The 22,597-nt window shown below is 49.0% G+C and overlaps 1 protein-coding gene across 3 annotated transcripts; it reads left to right on the top strand.

The window, feature by feature from the left end:
* The first annotated feature begins 7,911 nt into the window (after positions 1-7,911).
* SV2A (synaptic vesicle glycoprotein 2A) lies at positions 7,912-21,994 on the top strand. 3 transcript variants are annotated; one of them, XM_032610429.1, is made up of 13 exons: positions 7,912-8,019; positions 11,645-12,614; positions 13,917-14,097; positions 14,921-15,072; positions 15,185-15,318; positions 15,987-16,076; positions 16,316-16,426; positions 16,615-16,703; positions 17,387-17,551; positions 17,762-17,895; positions 18,758-18,964; positions 19,560-19,719; positions 20,134-21,994. In XM_032610429.1, exons 2-13 carry the CDS (start codon positions 11,993-11,995, stop codon positions 20,315-20,317), a joined length of 2,229 nt encoding a protein of 742 aa, XP_032466320.1. In that variant the 5' UTR covers positions 7,912-8,019; positions 11,645-11,992; the 3' UTR covers positions 20,318-21,994. The 3 variants fall into 3 exon arrangements, with proteins under 3 accessions (XP_032466320.1, XP_032466328.1, XP_032466337.1); XM_032610437.1 differs by lacking the exons at positions 7,912-8,019; positions 13,917-14,097; positions 14,921-15,072; positions 15,185-15,318 and having other exon boundaries at positions 12,403-12,614; positions 20,134-21,991; XM_032610446.1 differs by lacking the exons at positions 7,912-8,019; positions 11,645-12,614; positions 13,917-14,097; positions 15,185-15,318 and having other exon boundaries at positions 14,937-15,072; positions 20,134-21,991.
* Positions 21,995-22,597: the final 603 nt, after the last annotated feature.

Here is a 22,597-nt window from a genome sequence, read left to right as displayed (position 1 = left end):
AAAGCTATTCACTGCAGCACTATTTGTAATACCAGTAGATTGGAAACAACTCACGTATCCATCAGTAAGGGAATGGTGGAATAAACTGGTAAATCTATACAGTAGAGTACTGAGCAGCAGTGAAAAAGGAATGAGGGAGACTCTACATACTGTTTGGAGAGAGCTCCAGGATATGTTAAGTGAAGAAACTAACGTGCAGAACAGAAGGTATAGTGTGTTTCCTTATCTAAGGGGTGACACGTAATATATACATTTGTCTATATTTTAAAAATGGAAGGATAAACCAAAAACTAATGGAAGTTGTTACCACTGGGGGAAGGGAAGGGATATGGAGGAAACTGGATTTCTCTGAGTGTACTATGTTAATGTGGTTTTCTTTGGAACCATATAAATGTCTTAAATGATTGCAAAACAATTGAAATGGGCAGTAGGAACTCAGTAAGCTGTCATTTCCTTTCATTCTTCATACCACCAGGTATCTTGGGTAAGGGATTTGTATCTTATTCCTATTTTTTCCTCATTCTCAGTCCTTCCAGACCTGATTTCCATCATATTTAAATCTGTGCTCAGACTTTCAGTAACTAGAGCAGTAACTAGACCAAATCCAATGGCCTATTCTGTTCTTTGCCACATTTAATCCTGTTATATCACCCCCTTCTCTGAAGCTCTTACGTAACCACGAACTAAACTCTAGGAAAGAAAAGGTGAGCCTAGCTCTCTCGTTCCCTTGCATCATTCTCATTCATGTAACATGGTACATACAAGGGCTCCGTGCTGGTGGCTGCTGAAGATGCAAAGATGAGCAAGGTGGTTCTGCTGTCTGATCATTACCGAGGGGGTAGACCGACACATAGGAAACAAAATATTTGGGGGAGCGTAAGGAAGGGTATCTAACCTGGCATGAAAACTTCCTGGAAAAAAAGTGATACTTGAATACAATCTTAAAGGAAGGTTAGAAGCTTCTCAGACAAAGATGAAGGGAAGCTCATTCCAGGTGGATGGGAGGTTTCTGAGCAGAAGCGGAGATTGACGAGTAGCGTGGTATATAATTCGCTAAAGCTAATAACACTGTTCTGTGCTGGAGGTGGGATGAGGTCAGAGCCAGTTAGGGAGCTCCCAAAGATCAGTGCTTCTCAGCCCTTTTTCACATCAGGGCACAGAACCATTTCAAGCAACACATTGAGGTAAAGAGAGGAGGGTTCTTCAGTCTCAAGGCTATTGGCTTAAGAATTCTAGCTATCCCAGGCCCTGCCTAGCAGTCCAAAGTGCTGAGGGAATTAATAACTGAGCATCATTGTCAAGGCACACTGGTTGGGAAGTTGCTATCCATGATGGGAAGCCACAGTAGGGATTTAAGCAAGGGGATGACAAATTGGTGTTTTAGAACCATGGTTGCACTGTAGAAAGTAGATGTGGGGGAGATGAAGACTGGGGGCAAGGTAACAAGTTATGCATCTGGCAACAATTCAGGTGAGAGATGAGGGCTAAATGAGGGCTGTGACAAGTAGGGAAGAAAAGGGAGAGATGCAGTGGGGAGATATTTAAAAGGCAAATTAGGACTTGGTATTAGATTGGATACACTGAATGAAGGGGAGGGTGGCATCAAGGATGAGAGTATGCAGCAGGAAGAATTTAGGGGGGCAGGATAAAAACGATAGGTTCAGTTTTGGATATGCCAACTTTGAGGTGTGTTGTGAGATATGCAGGTTGGGTCGTCTAGTGGATGTCTGATTCCACATGTCAAAAGCTTGGGGGAAGGACTTCTCTGGTGGTCCAGTGGTTAAGACTCCCCGCTTCCACTGTAGGGGGCATGGGTTCGATCCCTGGTTGGGGAACTAAGATCCTGCATGCTGCATGGTGCAGCCAAAAAAAAAACTTGGAAGATTAGATGTGATATTTCACATCATGACTGGATGCCGGTCTTCTGAGTCATAATGGGACAAACTGACCTCGTAATTTCAGAGTTCTGCTGTATGTGGTCATAAGCTGAGGTCCCAGGAGCACTTGGAACCCGGCACAGCACTGAAGCAGCCCCAGGTGGTGGGAGGCTTTTTTCAGTCTCTGTGTCCTTTCTGTCTTCAGGTTACCTATCAAATGAATGGACTCTTCTGAGATCTCACTTCCCCAACCAGGGATTGAACCTGGGCCACGGCAGTGGAAGCCCAGAATCCTAACCACTAGGCCACCAGGGAACTCCCCCTATGCGGTATTTTCTGCTGTTATCTGATATCGTGTTGATGAATTCACACCACAGAATAAATTAGTGCCTTTGCTGAATTCCCTACTTCTCTCTTTGGAGCCACTTTTTTTCTCAGGCATTCATTCTCAGAATCTCTGAGCTTTTCTTCATTCAGTGATTCTTGAATGCCTCCACTACTCACTGAGTTTGACTCCCTAAACTCTCCTTTATCTCTCCACCCTCTGGTTCTTTCAGACTCTAGTACTCAGCAATTCTCTGAACAGAGCTAGTATTGCTTGTACACTTAGGTACTTCAGTTTGCACATCTGTTTGTTTTTTAGTTTTTGTGCATCCTCTGACATTTTTTCCTAATTGCCCTCCCCCTATGCATGAAATTTTAATATCACCAATATTCTGTGTCTCTGCATATGTACTATGGCCCTTCGGAAGGACATAAACATTGTAATATCTAAGATTCCCATCCCTGAACCAATTTTTGACTTCTTGTGTGTGGGGGGGCGATACCACCCCCATTGAGAATGCATGCTCCAGACGATGGGTCCTCAGTGTTTTGTAGGTCATGGGACAGTCCTTTGAGAATATGACAAAAGCTGTGGACCCTACCCAAGAAAAAATATATACATGCATATATATCCAATATCCTGAAGCAAAAATTCCAGAAGTTTCATGGATCCCGGTCTAAGTATCCCTGCACTAAACTGAATCCCTTAAGAACCTTTAATGAATCTCATTCTATTAATCTGTATCTCCCGAGAGTGTTGAAAGGTGCCTAACATATACAATAATTGTAAAAATAATGGCTAATATTTATTGAACTCTTACTACGTGCCAGGTACTGTACTAAGTGTTTTGTATGCATTATCTCAATTAATCCTCAAAACAGCCCCTTAGGTAGATTTTGCTGTTATGCCAATTTTAAGATCAGGAAACTGATACTAATTTACTTGACCAAGGTCACGTGCTAAGAAGTGGTAGATGAAGTAAGATCTGTCTGAACTCCAGAGCCAATTGCTTAGTCACATTATACTATTTTATATTTACTGAGTAAGTCCTTGTTGAATGAATGAATGTTTTGCTTTGCGACTTATTGGCTTTATATATAAGCTATCCCCTCTCTTTAACTGGATTATAAGCTCTTCAAGGATAGGAATTTTGGTGCTTCACTTGTTAGCATCTCTCACTGGAACTTTATGGTATCTTAGAGGGGCTGTCACTGACCCTGTTTTGTCCCTCTTTACACTCCCCATACTGACAATCTCGTGTGCTTAGAGTGGTGTGCGTAAAAGCAGTGGTAGGATATAGATGGGTGGCTGATGTTGAGGAGTAGCCATTTAAAAAAACTTTTTTTGGCATGCCACACAGCATGTGGGATCTTTAGTTCCCTGACCAGGGATCGAACCCGTGCTCCCTGCAGTGGAAGCACAGAGTCTTAACCACTGGACTGCCAGGGAAGTCCTGAGGAGTAGCCAGTTTGATAGGTAAGTGGTGAAAGAAGCTACACCAGGAAGTAGTATAAGGCAGTGGTTAAAAACCCTGGAAAGCTCTGAAACCCAGAGCTATGAAGCCAGAGACCTATATACTGTATGAATCTACTTATATAAAACTCTAGAATAGACAAATCTAATCTACGGTGACAGAAAGGGGATTAGTGGTTGCCAAGGATGGGGAGATTGACCTCAGAAGGGCACAAGGGAACTTTTAGGGGCAATATTCTTTATCTTGATCAAAAGGTTGCTTACATGGGAGTATACATTTGTTAAAACACATGGAACTATACACTTAAAATGGATGCATTTAAAATGAATAAGAGCTCTGCATCTATATTGCCTTGGTTCAAATCCTAGTTTTGCCACTTTTGAGTTGTGTGATTATATATAAGTTATACTTATATACTTATAAGTTACTACTTAACTAATCAGTGCCTCAGTTTCATCTGTAAATGGTGATCATCTCATAGGTTAATGAGGAGGTGGGGTGAGTTAATCAATGTAACTGGTCAGAAAAGTGCCCAAGTCAGGTAAATGCTCTAACAATGTTAACTATGATTACTGGTACACTCATTGATCACCTTCTGCTCCATAATCTTATTTCCCACACCCAATTTAAGCCATTTGTGGAGGAGAGCTGTCTGGTGGGGGGAGGTAAGAGCAAGTCTAGACTAGTTCCCAGCAGTGGCAGCAGGACTCCCAGTGCCCAGGTCCTCAGATGTGGGCATGTTGGAGGCACAGCAGGGAGACCAGTGAAGGTAAAGCAGAGTTGAAGCCTGGGAGAGACCTAGGAAAGAGGGTTGGAGGGAGCAGGTAGGGGCCAGAACATGCACAGCTTTTTGGATCTTGGTTAGGAGTTTGGATTTAATTTTTAGTATAATGGGAAGCATTGGAGGATCTGAGGAAAGGAGAGTGGAAAAATCTCATTAAAGCTTTTTTTAAAAATTTGCAGTATAAAATACATTCAGAAAGACACACAGATCTTAAGTGTATTTTTACATCTGTATGCACCCTTTTAGCCACCATTTAGGTTTAAATGTAGCACATTCCACCATGTAACCACGATTTTCTCTCACAGTAGATTAATTTGCTTTTTCTTGAACTTTACATAAATGAAATCATAAAGTGTGTACTCTTGGTCTGGCTTTTTTTTTTTTTTTTTTTTTTGCAGTACGCGGGCCTCTCACTGTTGTGGCCTCTCCCGCTGCAGAGCACAGGCTCCGGATGCACAGGCTCAGCGGCCATGGCTCACGGGCCCAGCTGCTCTGCGGCACAAGACCGGGCATGAACCCGCGTCTCATAACCGGACCGGGGCATGAACCCGCATCCCCTGCATCGGCAGGCAGACTCTCAACCACTGCGCCACCAGGGAAGCCCTGGCTTCTTTTGTTCAATATTTTGTGAGATCTTTTTATGCAGTTGTATATAATAGTTCTGTCTTTTAAGTTTGTTACATAGTATTTCCTATATGAATATACCACAGTTTGTTTATCCAGGTTTAACCATTCTTTGGCTGCCACAATTTGTTTATCCAGGTTTAACCATTCTTTGGCTGATAGACATTTGAAGTTTTTGACTATTATGGATAAAGCTGCTATAAAAATACTTGTATTTTTATGGGACATACGCACTCATTTCTCTTGGGAGCATATTTGTTGGATCAGATTTGATTTGTTTTTAAAGGATCACCCCGACTGCTGAGAATAATGGGTTTTAAGTAAGCAAGATTGGAAGTAGGGAAACCAGTTAGGAGGCTGTTGCAGTAGCTAAGGAAGGAGATGATGGTGGCTTAGACTAGGGCAGTGGTGGAGAAGTGGTAGATACAGAATAGATTTTGAAGGTAGGGCAAACCAGACTTGCTGATGTAGGGATAAGAGAAAGAAAGGAAACAAGGATGACTGTAAGGTTTTTGGCCTGAACACCTTGGTAAAAAGATGAGGAACTCGTTCAGAAGTTTGTTTATGTTCTGTTAGGTTTGAGATGGTTTTTAGATACCCATGTGATGATGTTGAATTGACAGATGGTGATTCTGAGTTTGGTGGAAAGGTCTGGACTGGAGATAGAAATGTGGGAATTAATAGCATATAGGCAGCATTAAGGTCCTGGGTCTACCTGAAGTGATCAAGGAGAAGAGAGAGTAGGTGGACGCAGAGCCGGGCCCGGGACTGAGCCCCTGAGGAACTCTAATGTTAATGGACCCAGAAAAGGGGCCTGTGAAGGAGTAGCTGGTGAGGTGCATGGGTCCTTGGTTCTAGGGAAAAGTGATGGTCTTTCCTCAGAACTTGAAAAATATATAAAACCTTTCTCTCTAAGAGTACAAGATTTCTATTTTAGTAATGGATAAGTAGAGAGTATGCAAAGTAACCTTAAAGAGAAGCGCTGGCTCCCTGCCAGCAGGACTTGGCTATAACCTAATTGAAAATATTAACATATTTCAATAAGGAATATGTCAACCTGAAGAGAGGTCAGCAGTGAATGCTAGCCAGTAAAGGGAGAGTCCATGAGGCCCACGTGGGCACAGCCTTTCCAAGAGCCATCCTGGAAAGAGTGCCTTAACCAGCAGAGTTAGAGTAGTCCAGGAGCATTGGCAAGGCTGCCCATAGCTTAAGAGATAGGGGTGGAGAACCGTAGCCAAAGAAGAGTTTTCTGAACCCATTGGCACGACTCCTTGCTGGGGATGGCCAGATGCCATTAAAGATACAACTACTCCTGTTCAGTATGTCATTGTGCATTTATATGTTGACATTATTATTCTGATTTGGTTTAAGGGAGAAAATGTGCTGGACATGCAGACATGAGTTTTCCTTCAGTCTGAGTGACAGTTAAATTTCTCACTGTAAATTAGGCTTATGTATTATGGTTTTATATTTTAGTAAATTATAAAGTTTGTTGGCAAAAAACAGTATTTCCAAGATGTAGCTTTGGAGTATGCGAAACTCCAAAGGCCCACATCCTTGTCAGTGGTAAATTCAATACCACAAATGCCATCTGTCAGGTTGCTTGGGACACAGCCTGCCAGCCCTCTCCATGTAACATATCCCAGCATTTTGAAACCTCCATGTTTAGGAGAACAGAATCACATACTATTAAATATAAAAGGGATCTGATACAGCATCTAGTCCAAGCCCCTCATTTTCCAGATGAGAAAACTGAGGTTCAGAGAGGCAGAGAACTGGACCAAGAGCCCATAGCTTATTGGAAGTGAGAACCCAAGTCAGAGCCCCTGGTCAGTGTTCTGTGTAGCTAACCCAAGACCTTACCTAGAATAGGTAGACATATTCAGTATGAACATCCCCAAAGCACCCTGCTCCTGCACCTCTGGAGCAAAGATTTCACCAACTGGTATGACTTGGATCTCTAAGCCCAGGTTACTGGTACAGGGGCAAAGGAAAGATAAGGAAAGAATTGAAACCAATTCACTCCTTCTTGCCCTGGAAGCAGAAGTGTGAAGAGTGTGTGTGTGTGTGTGTGTGTGTGTGTGTGTGTATGTAGTAAGAAAGTGGGGAAGAGTACTGAGGGAGTTCTTTTTTGAGTCATTGGAGCAAATAAATGGAAAGGGAGATGCCCACTTGGTCAGGCCTGTTAAACCGCTTCAGCTTCTCCAACCTCTGCTGTCGCCAGCAGGATGGAGGACAGGGAGGTCTGCATTGGAAATAAATAATCTGGACTGTTTCTGGAAGGAGATGGCAGGGATCCAGGAGTTTCTGCCTCTGGCAGTTCGGGATAGAAACCACACCTTGTTATTCCTGCTTCCTCTAAAACAGCCAGGTAAACTTTAAGTGTGAGCACTCCGGATTTAGAAGAGGGTTGTGCAAAGGAGTTTGGCTAGGAACCGTGAGGAAGGGGAAGGGAGGCGATCTGAAGGAAGAGAGAGCCCCTGAAATTCGTCGGTCCTGCCATTCTGGGATTGGGCCGCTGAGGAAGGGGCTTCCTCGTTCACCATCTCCTTTTTTGTCTTCCCACTTGCCTCCCTGATACCAGTTTTACTTTCCTTAGATCCTTTAGTCTTTAACTAGAAGGGGCTGTGTGTCATCTCCAGCTGTCCCTGTGACAGCCCCGCTAGCCCCGTCAACACTTCTCCTTGGAGCCCCGAGTCCCTCCCCATCCTCTTTTCTTCTTCCACCGCCCCCCCCCCCCCAACAATGGTCTCTCCCGATGCTCAGTGGCACTGGGGGGGTGGAGGGGGAGGGCGGAGGCGGGGCCGGAGCCTGCTGGGGGGCAGGTCTGCGCTGCCGCTTCCCCTGGTACCCGGAGCAGTCGCCGCTGCCGCCAGCCCCACGGCCGGGACCCCCGCCCTCACCCGGACTCCCTTATCCGGGGGACCCAGCCCAGGTAAGACCCCTCTCTCAGTCTCTCGGCTCCACCCCGCCCCGGGCAGAAGCATCCTCGCCTTGCCTTGCAGCCATTTTATCCTCCGATGCTTTGCTTGTGGGAAGGGTGACCGTCCCTCTTTAAGGCTGAGGGAATTGGTGGTGGTTTGAATGGACGTTTATTGTGGTTGCTGTGCTGATCAGAGAAGGAGAGAAAAAAAACATTGTGTGTATGTGTATATATATATATATATACATATTTCATATATTTACATATATATAGGGAGGAGGGGTGTTTTTCTCTACCTTAACCAAGTCTCTACTACCCTCCTCAGATATTAACGGGCTGGGGGTTGTAAGGTGGAACAGGGTTCCTTCAAACTCCAATTCCCAACTCATCTTCCCCCGCCTCCTTACCTCCCCCCATGAGTGATAAATGACCTTGGCTGAGGCCAGAGAATGGATGCTGCCTCAGTCTGTGCGCCTGGACTCGAGTTGCGCGGGGAGGGGGGGGGGGGGTTGGAGGAAGGGCAGGAGAAGGAGGGAGGGAAGGGAATGATGAACGGAAACGCTGGGTAGGTAGAGGTGGTAGATGAATAGGCTGAGGGGCACGGATGGCGGGGGATGGAGGCAGTTGCTCCGGGGTGGGGGGAAGGGGTGTTGAGTAGGCACTCGTCCAGCAGCAGAATCAAGGGTGAGGGGAGGCGCTCAGAGAATCGGTTCAGTCAGTTCTAGGGGCTCGTCTCTTACACCAGAGCGGAGCGGGATGGGGACGGTCACCGCAGATGATGGCAGGGGCAGTCTCTGCGCGTGTGCGCCTGGAGTTCTCCCCCTGCACCCCTGCCTTTCCGTATTCCGTCTTGGTCATTCTCAGCTGACACCTTGATCTTCTTCCCTCAGATACTCCATCTTCCTAACCCTAGGGTAGCATGTAGGGAGGGGAGGTGCAGCCTTGGCTGTCCTGGGGTGGGGACCGAGGCTCAATCACCCAGCTGTAATGGGGAGGGGTGCTTCAGAGCCTCCCCCTCCATGGATGTTTTGATAAGTGACTGCTCTTGATGACCTTGTCACCTGGGCTAGGGTGGGTTGGGAAATCCAGGTGGCTTCCAAAGTCAGGGGTTTTGATGGGGGGAGGGGGCTTCTGGACCCTCCTCCACTTATCCAGGGCTGATTCAGTTATCCTGAAAGGAAGCTTTTGCTCAGAGTCCCCCCGCCCCTCCATCCTCTGCAGAAAATCTCCTGGGCACATTTTCCGGTCAGGTGAAGTCAGCCAACCTTAAAGGGCCCTGTAACCCTGAATCTTGTCTCCTTTAACCCCCACCTCTCTGAGTCCTGTCTCCTCTCCCACAGGCTTAGCCACCCTGTGCTGCTTTGGGGGCTAAAAATAACACCACTTCCTCACCAGCTCAAAGAATTTGTCTTCCTTCTGTCCATCCTGACCTCCTGGGCTTGTTGGCCCTGGGGGAGCTGGCTGTTGAGCCATCATATCCTGCTGAGGCTCTGGGGGCCTTCTCTACGCTTCCCATACCTCTCAGGGGTGGATAGTGTTAACAAACAAGGGGCATGGCTCCTGGTGGGTCCATCTGCCTCCTTCAGGGTTTGGAGGGAGATTCTAGTTGGGAAAGAGGAGAGGCAAGCAAATTGCATGCACGAAGGGGATTCCACTGTTCCCTTTCTTTCATGGGGGATGGTTTGGGTCCTGAACTGCAAAGCAAAGAAGGTGATGTAGGGGTCACTCGTTCTGGTCATCGTGGTCCAGTGCCCACATCTGACCTGAGGGGTAGGACTCTGCTTGCCAGTGCTTCTTTCTGAACTACATAGCATTACTTACCCTCTTTGCCAGGGCCACCGTGTGTGTGTGTGTGTGTGTGTGTGTGTGTGTGTGTGTGTGTGATATTTAATGAGGGCCCTGGATGGGTGGGAGCAGAAGGAGGCAGGATGTTTTTAGGGGAATGATCTCTGATCAGAATCTAGTCCTGCTTCCTCTGCTTCTATGAAGGAAGAGGGGGTTCTCCTATGCCTGCCTCTGGAGGGTGACTTTTATGGTGGGGAGGTCCAAGGCCCCCTTCCTTCTACATCAGCCTCCTACGCAATGCGGTATTTATGGACTCCCTTTTCCTTGACTCCTGGAGGAGGAGCAGAAAGGATTAAGGGGGATTAGGAAGGGAGGCCATGGGGGAATGAGGTGCAACTATAGACCTTAGACCCCCATGTTGGAAATGTATGTGTTTGATCAGTCATTTGCACTCCCACCCCCACCAGTGAAAGGGGGGCCTATTTATGACATCCTGAAGGAAGGTGGCAATAGCCAGTCATCACCTCTTTCTTAGATTTTGATCTGCCTTTTTTTCCAATGACCTTAGGTTCCGGATCTCCCTTTTTGTGAGTCTTCCATTGTTTGTCTGGAGGGAGACAGTGTGGGTCCAGCTGCTGGAATTCGTTTGCACACAGACAGAGGGGTCTTGGGACTCTGTTTTGGGAGGATACAGTAGCATCCAAGTATGACTCCCCTGCTTTGCCCTTGCTGCTTGCTGCTTCTTTCACATTTTTCAATCTAATAGGAAGGAAGGAAACTAATAGAATGTCTGTTGTGAGATTAAATCCTCACATCAACTTGGAGAAATAGAGATTGTTATCCCCAATTTAAATATAAGGACTCTGAGGCTTAGAGATGTTAAGTGACCTTCTCAAGATCAGTTAGTAAATGGCAGAGCTGGGATTTCAACTTATGTCGTGTAACTGTCATGTGCTTTGCACTGAACCAGCTTTCTCCTTGCCAGTATCCCTTTCTGTTGCTCCTCCTAAAGAGCACCCACAGGGCTTTTGTTCTGGTATCTTGTGAAGGAGTAGAGGGCATCTCCGTACATTATTATCACTGTGAAGAGTAATAACTAATATTTATTCATCAATTTTTACGTGCCAGGTATTATGGTAAAGAGCTTACACACATTATGTCATTTAATCCTTACTTTTCCCTGCTTAAATAAGAGGTAACTAAGGTTTGGAGGTTCAGAGACATGCCCATGGTCACTTAGCTAGTAAGTGCTGAAGCAGGAAGTCAAACCCAAGTGTGTCTGACTCTGGAAGCTGAGCTTTCACCCACTGAGCTATGTTGGGAGAAGACCCCTCCCTGTGAGGCCTATAAACATGAAACCTGAGGGAAGGACTGTGGAAGCCCCACCTTCAGATGCCATCAGTGGGCTGAAGGCAACAGGTTGGAGGACTCAGTGCTCCTTCTCTACCTTCTCCCCAAGCTCCACCCCCAGTAAGAAACCCAGACCAGACTGGAGTAGGGAGTTCTGGTTTCTCTATTTCCTCTGGTGTTCTTGGCAGGTTGGTGGTAAAGCAAAAGGTCTGATCTTGATGTGGGGCAGGGGGTCGTGAGAAGGGCTCTGGGTCGATGACTGTAACTTTGGAGCAAATCCCATGGGTCTAGTCTCCAAGGTCAAAGTAAGGGGGCTTATACTGAATGGCCCGTAGTAGGCCCAGGTAGTCATCCCTTTTTACCGAGTGGGACTTGAGGCAAGGAGACCATCTCTGTAACACATGGCCCAGGTGGGGCTCTGTGTCAGCAGGAGCTCTATGTTGGCCTTCTTCAGCGTCTTACGCCTCACAACCTCCTTTTTCTCCCTCTTATTTTTTTCTAGATCTCCAGAAGCTCCTGGAAGAGAAGTATCAGCCTTTTCTGAGTTATCCTGGCTCCCCAGCTTAGCCTCCGCAACCTGGCTCCCCCTCCCCTTCCTGTTCCCCCTCTCCCCTTCTCCCTTCCCAATGCACCCAACTGAAGTGGGTGTGGGCCAAAGCTCCTCTCCCTCCTTTCCCCTCCTAAACACACACTGGCCAAGCCCTATATTCTCCTATTCTGTGCCCAAAGATACTCGAACACACTTCCTCTAAGTAACAGGGGGACGGGGTCTTTCTGACTCCACAAGTCCTTGAGCAAAATCTGAATAAGGATTGTAGGAGATCTGGTGAAGTATTCCCAAAGCCCCATCATGGAAGAGGGTTTCAGAGACCGGGCAGCTTTCATCCGTGGGGCCAAAGACATTGCCAAGGAAGTCAAGAAGCACGCAGCCAAGAAGGTGGTGAAGGGCTTGGACAGAGTCCAGGATGAATATTCCCGGAGATCCTACTCCCGCTTTGAGGAGGAGGACGATGATGATGACTTCCCTGCCTCTGCTGACGGCTATTACCGCGGGGAAGGGGCCCAGGATGAGGAGGAAGGTGGCGCATCTAGTGATGCCACTGAGGGCCATGACGAGGATGATGAGATCTATGAGGGGGAATATCAGGGCATCCCCCGTGCAGAGTCTGGGGGCAAAGGCGAGCGGATGGCAGATGGGGCACCCCTGGCTGGAGTGAGGGGGGGCTTGGGTGATGGGGAGGGCCCCCCTGGGGGCCGGGGAGAGGCACAGCGGCGGAAAGAACGGGAAGAACTGGCCCAGCAGTATGAAGCCATCCTACGGGAGTGTGGCCATGGCCGCTTCCAGTGGACACTGTATTTCGTGCTTGGTCTGGCGCTGATGGCTGATGGTGTCGAGGTCTTTGTGGTGGGCTTCGTGCTGCCCAGTGCTGAGAAAGACATGTGCCTGTCTGACTCCAACAAAGGCATGCTGGGTAAGATTCTCAACGAGCACTCTAGCCCCGTCCTGCCCCAAACTCTGGAAACACTCCTGTTCCTGAGAACTGCTCCTGTCCTCACCACTGGGCTCCCAAGGGCCCTGCTCCCAAGATGTCCCAGGGTTCAGGGTTCCTCTGCAAACTCACCACCCCCACCCCCTCCTCTGGGGGTTGGGTCATGGTGAGGTTGCTTATGCGAGAGAGGCCTGAGGGAGGGCAGCTGGGCTGGGGCTTGGGCCAGTGGTTGGGTGGTGGTCTGCTTAGTTCTGCAGGAGGTGGCCATGGTGGGATGGGCCCCCATTTAATGTTTCTTCAGAGCCTTCCCTCTTGTTATCCTGATCCATTCCCCTTTTGGGGGGAACAAGAAGTCAGTATCCAAATTCCTTGGTTTACATGAGGAGAGTCAGTTTGGGGTGGTCGGGGGAGGGGAAGAATCCTCGGCCTTCAACCAGAGAAGCTGGTCACACTTGCTCTTGGTTAGCCTTGGGAGTGTTCAGGGGCCAGCGATTGGTCTTTAATGGCCCTTCCTGATGGGGACCCAGAGGGAGGAAATCCCCTAGATTCACTCAGAAGGGATCAGGTCTTGCTCTGTCGCCAAGTTGCCATGAGATCTTGGGCAGTTCCCTTCTCCCTGGGGCTTGGCTTGGGCCTGGGTAAAATGCAGAGTTTGGAGTAGATGACTTTTAAGATCAATTCCAACTCTGATTTTATGAAGGAAGTAAGAAACAGGAGAGTTTTAGGACCAGAGGTATTGGAGCTGGAAAGAATAAAGGATGGATTTTGTGCATGGGATTTCCTGGGAAGATTGAAACAATGGAGCTTCTTTCCCAGGAAACATAAGAGACACCTCCTGCTGCTTTGAGGGCATCACAGCAGAGAGAATAGAGGGGACCCTGGGAGGGTCTGAGAATCTAGGCAGATCCATTCCTCATTCCAGGCAAGCCAGAGATGGGGGTGTCACGTATGTGTGTGCATGTACATGTGTGTGCGTGACAGCAAGAGAGTGAGAAGTAAGAGGGAGCAAGAAGGAATGAGGGAAAGAAAGAGGAGAATTCTAGGGATCTCCCATACCTGCATCCCTGCCTTTGAACCCCTGGCCTGCAGAGAAGGCCTTCCATTTTTGCTCACATAATTCATCTTCTCTCACTTGCTCTCATCTCTGGGTAGACTTAGCTTCTAGAGGTCCTTCAGATCCTCCATCCATGCTCCTGCAGTTTCAGCTCATTTAAATATTTGGCAAGTGGAAGAATTGAAATGTGTCTGCTCATACCCCTTCTGCCCCTGTTTTCCTCCTTCCAGGCCTCATTGTCTACCTGGGCATGATGGTGGGAGCCTTCCTCTGGGGAGGGCTAGCTGATCGGCTGGGTCGAAGACAATGTCTGCTCATATCACTCTCAGTCAACAGCGTCTTCGCCTTTTTCTCATCTTTCGTCCAGGGTTATGGCACTTTCCTTTTCTGCCGCCTCCTTTCTGGCGTCGGGTGAGTGTCCACTTCCTAAGGCCCTGGAGAACAGGGCTGGGTCTTGGTCACTGTTATATCTCTAGGGCCCAGCACAGTGCCAGGCACAACAGATGCACCTCAAATATGTGTGAGTTGAATGAATGAATTCCTTTCTCTTCCCACCGTCTTCAGGCCAGCTTCTCCCTGTCCAGGACCTGTCTACTGCCTGTCCAGAATGCCATTCCATGTGTGGTTCACTGCTGAGTCTTCCACCCTATGCTTTAGTTCCATTCTGAGCCTGGCTCCATGAAGAGGCCTAGTGGGTCTCAGCTTCACCCCTGGGTACCTGTGGACCCTTGAGTTATCCCCTTTCCAGAGTCTAAATATTTCCTACATTCAGTAACAGACCTTGTCAATACCCCCACCTGCCAGAACTCTGAAGTCCTGACCCACCCAACTCCAACACTTCCTCAGCCACCTGCATGTACTCTCTGCATTGTCTCCAAGCTCTTTTCTGGCCTGCTCCCATATATGTGCCCTCAGATGCCTCTTTGCTCTTTTTCCTTTGGGGATTTCCCCTCTTTTCTGTAATTATATTCCCTCCCTTCCAACTCTGTAGTCATCTTCAACATTCAATGTTTGTTCCTTCCCATTCCCCGAGGCCTGCCTGCCTGTTTCCCAGATTCCCAAGGATGAGTGCTTGATGGCTGGTGGTGAGGGAGCTTATAGGGCACGTGTGAGAAAGAGTCTCTTTTAAAAGGTCCGGAAGATGAAAGGGACTTGGGGATCCAGAGCACTGGGGCAGGGAGGGGATCAAGAATATGGCCATTTTCCGATGCTGAATTCTTGCAATGCCCTCCAGGATTGGAGGGTCCATCCCCATCGTCTTCTCCTATTTTTCGGAGTTTCTGGCCCAGGAGAAACGTGGGGAGCATTTGAGCTGGCTCTGCATGTTTTGGATGATTGGTGGAGTGTACGCAGCTGCTATGGCTTGGGCCATCATCCCTCACTACGGTGAGCAGCCCCCAGAAGATGCACCCCAGACTCCCTCCTCTCCTATGCTCCCTGTGGTAGGACCTTCCAGCCTCTGGCCTCTCTGCTGATGCTGTGACTCTGTCCCTGCCAGGGTGGAGCTTTCAGATGGGGTCCGCTTACCAGTTCCACAGCTGGAGGGTCTTTGTCCTCGTCTGCGCCTTTCCTTCTGTGTTTGCCATTGGGGCTCTGACCACACAGCCTGAGAGCCCCCGTTTCTTCCTGGAGGTGAATGGGGCTGGGGCTGGGGCTGGCCTGGGGGAAGGGCAGCAGGGGCTCCTGTATTCCAACACCCACTGTGGGTTTGGTTTGGTCCTATGCGGCTGCTTTCCTTCCTCACAGGGTCCAAGGTCTGGGGGACTTTATCTTGCTTCCTTTGTCTTAGAATGTGTTTCCAGAGGAGTTCTGTGGGTGGAGAAACCATGGGACCTGCTCAACCATGGGTGGCTTAAGGTTTTGCAGGCAGAGGTCCTGGCCCTGGCCCTGACTTTACAGTTCAAAAGAGGATCTACTGCCTACTCCTTCCCCCTTCAACTTTATCTTGATCCAGCAGGGTTAGGATGCTGCCCCTTCTCTGACTACATGCTTGCCCACCATCATTTCCCTTGTTTTCAGTTTTCTCTTTCCATTGGACCAGAGGATTCCCTAAGACCTGGGTTAGGACCCTGGATTCCCCCACTCTTACCCAAGTCTGATGATATCTTGCTGTCGTCCCGCTTGGGCTCTTTCAGAGTGGATGATGGATGTGCCCGTAGGTCACATAGGGGCACATAGGGGTTGGGGGTAGGAGCCTTTTTGTGTCCTGTGATTCCATAAGCCAGGTTGAGGGAGGGGGTCTATAACCCTGGGTCAGGGAGGGGCTAACCTGGATGTGGGGATTGTGTCTGTGGCTCTAGAACGGGAAACATGATGAGGCCTGGATGGTACTGAAGCAGGTCCATGACACCAACATGCGAGCCAAGGGGCATCCTGAGCGAGTCTTCTCAGTAAGCCACAGTCTTCCCCCTCAGTCCTCCAAGCCCCCACCTGGCCCCTCTTTGGATACCTCCCGCAGTCCCCACCCACCTTCCTAGGCAGCTCTGGCCACACTCTCCCTCAACGAGATCCCTCAGTGTATCATGTCCACCTCCTGCCTCCCATTTTGCTACTGCGGGAGAAACTGAGGTACCTGGAAGGGGTGGAAAGTACAGACTGTGTGACTGCTCGCTCCTTCTCTTGACCCTAGGTAACCCACATTAAGACAATTCATCAGGAGGATGAGTTGATTGAGATTCAGTCAGACACAGGGACCTGGTACCAGCGCTGGGGGGTCCGGGCCTTGAGCCTGGGAGGGCAGGTAATGGGGTATGGGATGGTGGAGAGAAAGAAGGGAGTGGGAGAGATGGAGAGGAAGGCAGAGCTTGAGCCTGGGTGTGGGGGTGATGCGTGAACTGGAGGGAGGTGGTAGGGCAGAAAAATGGGGATCTTTAGGTGCTAAAACTACTGGCTAGCGGCCACTGTCTGGCTTTGTCCTGTTCCACCTAGGTTTGGGGGAATTTCCTCTCCTGTTTTGGTCCAGAATATCGCCGCATCACTCTGATGATGATGGGTGTGTGGTTCACCATGTCGTTCAGGTGAGGAGGTGGGTGGGACGGGTGGTATGTGGGGGATGTGATGGTTTGTGGGTTGGGAGGGAGGTGGAGAAAATGGAAGTGAAGGGGATGAATAATGAGGAAGGTGCTTTTCAGAGCCCCTCTTATCCTCCACCCTATACTTCACTCATTAATCCAACAAACTTATATTACAGGCTGAACAGTATTCATTTCTGTTCTGTGCCAGGTACTCTGATGCGATGGAATAGATGTGGTCCCAGTCCTCATGGAGTTTACATTTTGGTCCAGGAGCTAGAGAAAACTAGCTGTAAAGCAGTGTGATGGGTGCCACGGTGGGGGAAGTGCTTCTGGAACACATGAGCAGGCTTTCCAGCCCAGATCTGGGGTGGGCTGGGGAGGGGATCTAAGTCCTAAAGGATGAATAGGAGTTAGATAGGCTGAGGGTGGGATGGGGAGACTGTTTTAAACAGAAGGAAGAGCAAATAAATGCCTGGGAGGTAAGAAATAGTATGGTGGGAGGGTTAGAAGAACCTGAAGTCCCCCAGAACCACAGCAATTGGTGAAAGATGAGATGAGGTGGGAGATGAGGCTGGGGAGGTGAGCAAGGTCCTAACATGAGCTGACTCCTCTATTTCGCCCTCCTTCTGGACTGCGTGGCCCTGATGCTGGAGCCCTGTCTGATTCCATTGCCCTTGACTCTTCAGCTACTATGGCCTGACTGTCTGGTTTCCCGACATGATCCGCCATCTCCAGGCTGTGGACTATGCAGCTCGCACCAAAGTGTTCCCTGGGGAACGTGTAGAGCACGTGACTTTTAACTTCACCTTGGAGAATCAGATCCACCGAGGGGGACAGTACTTCAATGACAAGTATGTGGGGACCTCTACACTTCACTCCTTCCACCCCCTCTACCCTTTGCCTCCTTTGTGAGTCTGGGGATTTGGAGACAAGGTGTTTGGGGGCAAGGAGCCGTGGTTCTCCTCAGCGCTGCAGCTTCCTGTTACTTCACTAAGGAACTGAGTCTTGGAGGAGGGTTTAAGGATGAGGGGAAAGTGGCTCTCATCATCCTGGCCTTACAGGTTTATTGGGCTGCGTCTGAAGTCAGTGTCCTTTGAGGACTCCCTATTTGAGGAGTGTTATTTCGAGGATGTCACATCCAGCAACACTTTCTTCCGCAACTGCACGTTCATCAACACCGTGTTCTATAACACTGGTAAGGTGGGGTGGCTAGTGGCTGATAGACTAAAGGGTTGGGTGGATCTTGAGCCAGGGAAAAGGAGCCTTCTTCATTTCCTAACTCACTGTTCTCAAGCTGAGCTCTCTGGAGCCTTGGAGGTGGTATGGGGGCCTATTAGCTACTACCAATAATTACAAAAATCTAATGGAAATTGAACATTTTTCTGTGATGAATAGAACATCTGACAAAAACATCAGGTTTCTTTGCCTTTGGCTAGAATTGAAACAGCTCCGTGTGGTGATATTAATGCATTTTTGAAGAGGGCAAAAATCATGCACAACAGTGTCCTTGGGAAACAGAAAAACAATAAAAGGGATATTTGGTGGAGAAAAGGGAGTCCATGCCTTAATCCATCTCTTTAATAGTGATTCTCAAACTGTATGCACATGAAAGGCTGGTTTTGTGAGCTAGACTGAGGTTTCCCACCTCTAAATGGAGTACTGGGTGAGTTTTTCCACCTTGCAGGAAAAAATAATGGATAGGATTTTTAATGATTTTTAATATTTTGCTCATTAATTTATCCTAAACTCATGGCACTGCTACTGCTTATAGTCAGCTAGAGCAGACAAAAAGAATGAATGGGAAAGAAGCAGACACTATTAATGAGAAAACTGGGAAACAGCCAGCCACACTGTTTCATTTGGTAGACTATGGTCATTTTGGGCTGTAAAGAGTTCTAGTTCATATGGTGATGTTATCTGATGCTTTGCCATGAGTGCCCTGAATGATTCCGAGAGCCATCCCAGCTAAACCCCTCAAAGGCAGAGCCCTGGGCAGAAGCAGTAGCAGCCTCGCTCTCACATCTGCCCTGTCCGCCTGTCTTGGCCTTTGCCCCCAGACTTGTTCGAGTACAAGTTTGTGAACAGCCGTCTGGTGAACAGCACATTCCTGCACAACAAGGAGGGCTGCCCACTGGACGTGACAGGGACAGGTGAAGGTGCCTACATGGTGTATTTCGTCAGCTTCTTGGGGACGCTGGCTGTGCTTCCTGGGAACATTGTGTCTGCCCTGCTCATGGACAAGATTGGCAGGCTCCGGATGCTTGGTAAGGCGGGGAGGCTGGCTGGTGGTGTGTCGGAACCGTTTAGGGGGCTGGGGGAAGGGGAAGGCTGTCACTGGGCTTCTCAGCTTAGTCTGTGGAAAGCTTAGCCAGAAGCTAAGACACAGGTTCTGTCTCTCACGTCTTCTGCTTGGGGGTGGCTGCAGGACGGGGAGGGGTCTGGTGGGGAAGCTCTTCTGCGGGTAGGAGGTAGGCAGAATAGCAAGTTCAGGGCACAGGCTTTGAGGTCATCTGTTTTGAATCTCAGCTCCACCTTGGGCAAGTCACTTTACCTCTATGAGCCCAGCTGTCTGTCTCATCTGCAACATGGCGGTGATGATAGTACCTGTCTCATGAGGTTGCCTTATTAGCAATGCGTGTAAACCATCAAGTTGCTTGGCCCATAGCCTGCACTGAAGAAATGGTTGGTACTGAATTGTTAATAAGACAATTTTAAGGGAGGTTGGGGATGAGTGGAAAGCCTTTCTTTTGGGTACCTTGGCAAAAAGAGAGTCTCATCGTGGGCTGCGCTCAGTGCTGGTCGACAGGACAGTGTGGGCTGTGGCCAGGCTCACGCTGCTTTCTCCTTCCCCGGCTCTAGCTGGCTCCAGCGTGATGTCCTGTGTCTCCTGCTTCTTCCTGTCTTTTGGGAACAGCGAGTCAGCCATGATTGCTCTGCTCTGCCTTTTTGGGGGGGTCAGCATTGCATCCTGGAACGCGCTGGACGTGTTGACTGTTGAACTCTACCCCTCGGACAAAAGGTAGTTGGAGTGTGGTAGGGGCAGGGCAGCAGGTTTAGTGCTCACAGGACAGGACAGAAAAGGGGTGAGGAAGGGGGCTGATTGGGAAAGGCATGTTTAGGGGTAAAAGGGTACATATTCCCCTTGAGTTTCTCCTCTACAAGTTGGTAGCTTTTATATTCACTCCTTGAAGTCTTAATTTTTTGGTGTCCTTTCCCCCTTGCCTCCCAATTTATCTGTATTCCCTGATGTGCATCCCTCACCTCTCTAATCTCTCCATCTTTCCTCTTCCTCTTGGACACTGCCTGCCGTCTCTCTTTCACTTTCCCACCTACCCACCCTTCCCCCACAAACCCTCCCATGCCTCTTCCCTTTGTCTCCCTCCTGGGCCGGGCCCCTGCATCCTGCGTGCTGCGCTGGGGGACTCCTGAGCAGGACCACAGCCTTCGGCTTCCTGAATGCTCTGTGTAAGCTGGCAGCTGTGCTGGGGATCAGCATCTTCACATCCTTTGTGGGAATCACCAAGGCCGCCCCCATCCTCTTTGCCTCAGCTGCTCTTGCCCTTGGTAGTTCTCTGGCCCTGAAGCTGCCCGAGACGCGGGGGCAGGTGCTGCAGTGAGAGTCTCTGGGGCTTCGGGGGTGGCAGGCACACTGTGAGACCAACAATTCCTTCTTCCCCTTCCCTGCCCTGCCATCCTGGCCACAAAGAGCCCTCATTCCCCGCTCCCGTTTGGTGTCTTAGCCGTGTGTTCGTGTGTATGTGTGTGCACGTGCGTGACCCCGTGGGCAGGGACTACAGGGAAGGCTCCTCCATCCCAGGTTTGGGGTGCAGCCCTGTCCCCCACCTCCTCCCACCCGTGACTTTGCCCAAGAGAAGGCTTGGCCCCACACTTCTCCCCAGTGTTAGTGAGAGGCCCTTGCTCTTCCCGGCGCCTGGGACTCTAGAACAGGCTTCCTGCCTTCCCCCTCATTCCCTCTGCCTGGGCCCTGGTGAAAGCACAGGCGTGTGGCTATGCCGGCGGCAGGGGCCTAGTGTAGACCATGGACCAAAAGAACTTAGAGTCGTAAGCGCGTAAAGTGCCCTCTCACGCCTCTTGTTGGATGCTGGGGGAGTAGCAATAAACCTCAGCCCCCTAGCCTCCATTTCCTTCTCAATTTGGGCTACAAGTAAGAAGCCTGAATTTTATGAAATTAGCTTTCTGATTCTTATTTATTTATATATTAAGTTCTGAGGCAGCTCAGCAGGACTGTGTGTGTGAGTGCTTGTGTACATTTATGTGTGTGTGTGTGTGCGTGCTGTGAGGTGGGGGTGTCGTTATGCTGTCCTCAGATACAAGCCAAGGGTAACTTCAGTGGACACACACACAACCCTGCCTCCCCCAGTACCTCCCCTAATCTTGTTTCTGTGCCGGGCCTGGGTGGGAGGAGCCCTAGGCCAGGCTGGGATAAGAATCCCACAGTCTAGGGAGAGCTGAGGGCACCTGACAAGGTCCATCTCCTCCCCTCCTCTCAAGAAGCACAGGCCTCCTCTGGAATGAGAGGCTCTACCCACTATAGCACAGACAGGCACAGCACAGAAGCCCTCCCACCTCCAACCTGTCCCCTCACAGGCAGGGGAGCGGTGGAGGGAAAGAAACCAGTCATATGGTCCAACCAGCAGATCAAAAGCACAAGGAGCTGGGGCGGGGCAGGAACTGGGGCCTTCCCAGCAACTCCTGTAAAGTGGGAAGAGGTTAGGCAGTAAGCCAGGGACTCCTAATGCAGGGACCAGAAGCCTCAGTCTCCCCGTCTCACCCTTTCCACAGGACAGCCCCTGTAGGTTAAGCTGCCCCTGCCCCACCCTACTCTGTGTGGCTGCTTTCTTTGGTGCCCCCTTTCCCCCACCGTAGCTGTGATGTGTCGTAGTTTTTAGCTGTTTGTAAATGTTAAAAAAAAAGTTAAAAGGAAAAAAGTGAAAACAACAATAAAAAAAGAAAATCCAAATTCACCCTCCTCATGCCGCGTCTGGTGCCCCCCACCCTATGGTCACTCCCATTTTGTAACAATGAACCAGGTGGTGACTGTTTAACTCTTTGATGTCTGTGCTCAAAGGACTGCCTTCTCCAGTGCCCAGTGTGCGAGTGTGTGCCCTCTTCCCTCACCCTTCACTTGCTGGAGGCAGCCCTCTCCCCTGCAACCCCCTGGAGGGACCCATCCATCTCCCTTACTTTCCTGGGGAACCCTAAACCCAACTCTGTTGATGTAAAAAATGAAAATATTGATGAAAAATAAAAAGGAAACAAATCCTTAAAATCTATGTCTGCTTCTTTGCCTCCACCTACGTCCAACTCTGAGACAGTCCTGGGAGGGGAAGACGTGAGATGGAAAAACAACTCCTCTCTCTCTAAACTGAAGGCCAGAGTAACATGATGCATCACATTTACTTCCTGAGTTGGCCTCTCTATCCTGACCTTTCCACTTCTACAGATGGAGCACCCCCTCAGTCTCCTAGATTTGAAAACTTGGGGTAATGTCCTACAACTCAATAGCAAAAAAACTAATAACCTAATTAAAAAATGGGCTAAGGACTTGAATAGCCATTTTCCCAAATAAGACATAAAATGACCAATAGGTATATATAAAAAAATGCTCAATGTCACTAATCATCAGGGAAGTGCAAATCAAAACCATAATGAGATACCACCTCATACCTCTCAGGATAGCTATTATATAAAGTGTTGGCAAAGATGTGGAGAAACTGGAACCCCTGTACTTTGTTGGTGGGAATTGAAAATGATACAGCCACTCTGGAAAATATGGAAGTTCCTCAAAAAATTAAAAATAGAACTACCATATGATCCAGCGATCCCACTTCTGGGTATTTATCCAAAAGAACTGAAATCAGGATCTTGGAGAGGTA

Source organism: Phocoena sinus, chromosome 1, assembly GCF_008692025.1.
Source record: "Phocoena sinus isolate mPhoSin1 chromosome 1, mPhoSin1.pri, whole genome shotgun sequence".
NCBI classification, from domain to species: Eukaryota; Metazoa; Chordata; class Mammalia; order Artiodactyla; family Phocoenidae; genus Phocoena; species Phocoena sinus.
This window is presented reverse-complemented; position numbering and strand designations above follow the sequence as displayed.

Coding starts and splice junctions, on each gene's coding strand:
- SV2A (XM_032610429.1), top strand. CDS start 11,993: ATGGAAGAGGGTTTCAGAGACCGGGCAGCTTTCATCCGTGGGGCCAAA. Junction 12,615..13,916: donor CTCCAACAAAGGCATGCTGG/GTAAGATTCTCA, acceptor TCCTCCTTCCAG/GCCTCATTGTCTACCTGGGC. Junction 16,077..16,315: donor ATCCTGAGCGAGTCTTCTCA/GTAAGCCACAGT, acceptor TCTTGACCCTAG/GTAACCCACATTAAGACAAT.